General features: G+C 51.8%; 1 protein-coding gene across 1 annotated transcript in view; it reads left to right on the top strand.

Moving 5' to 3' along the window:
• si:ch211-57n23.4 (immunoglobulin superfamily DCC subclass member 3) overlaps window positions 1-1,027 on the top strand; it is a 35,252-nt gene that overhangs the window by 19,496 nt on the left and 14,729 nt on the right. Inside the window, exon 6 of the mRNA XM_048620315.1 lies at window positions 819-977. Coding sequence (XP_048476272.1) covers window positions 819-977 — 159 coding nt within the window. The remainder of the gene's footprint in view (window positions 1-818; window positions 978-1,027) is intronic.

Raw genomic sequence — 1,027 nt, forward strand, 5'->3', positions numbered from 1 at the left:
CGGGACTGTGTGTTACTCACTGCGGGACTGTGTGGAACTCACTCCCAGATTGTGCAACTTCCCCAAACCTGTGCGGAACCCACTCCCGGGCTGCGTTTCACTCTCTGCAGGACTTTGCGGAACTCACTCCCGATTGTCCAATTTCTCCTAGCCTGTGCGGAACTCGTTCCCAGATTGCGTGTTACTCCCTGCGGGACTGTGTGGAACCCGCTTCACGACGGTGTGTTACTGCGGCACTGTGTATAATTCATAAGTGGACTTTGTGTTGCTTGCTCCTGGCCTGTGTAACTCCCTCCTGGTCTGTGTAAATCACTCCTGGTCTGTGTAACTCCCTTCTGATCTGTGTAGCATGCTCCTGGACTGTGTAACTCCCTTCCGATCTGTATAACATGCTCCCAGTCTGTGTAACTCCCTTCCGATCTCTTTAACTCACTCCCGGTCTGTGTAACATGCTCCTGGCCTATGCACTACACTCCTGCACTGTGTAACTGCCTCCTGGCCTGTGTAACATGCTCCTGGTCTGTGTAATATGCTCCTGGTCTGTGTAATATGCTCCTGGACTGTGTAATATGCTCCTGGACTGTGTAACTGCCTCCTGGCCTGCGTAATATGCTCCTGGTCTGTGTAATATGCTCCTGGACTGTGTATCTGCCTCCTGGCCTGTGTAACATGCTCCTGCACTGTGTAACTCCGTCCTGCACTGTTCATGCTTCTCTCCTGGACTTGTGTCACTCCCTCACAGACTGTGAGCATCTCATCCACTCCTGGCTCACTCCTGGCTTGTAATGATTATTTTTCTTTGTCCTGACCTGTTCCAGATGGGCGTTCGATTGGAGTGGATGGAATCGAGGTGCTTGGGACGGGGAATCTGATGATCTCTGATGTCACTGTACATCATTCCGGGATATATGTCTGTGCAGCCAACAAACCAGGAACCAGAGTCCGACGTACTGCCCAAGGCAGGCTGGTGGTACAAGGTATGTAGTGTGTAAATCACACTGGGTGTGAGTACACTGTGTGCGAGGTG

This window comes from Rhincodon typus, chromosome 46 (assembly GCF_021869965.1).
Source record: "Rhincodon typus isolate 14 chromosome 46, sRhiTyp1.1, whole genome shotgun sequence".
NCBI lineage: Eukaryota > Metazoa > Chordata > Chondrichthyes > Orectolobiformes > Rhincodontidae > Rhincodon > Rhincodon typus.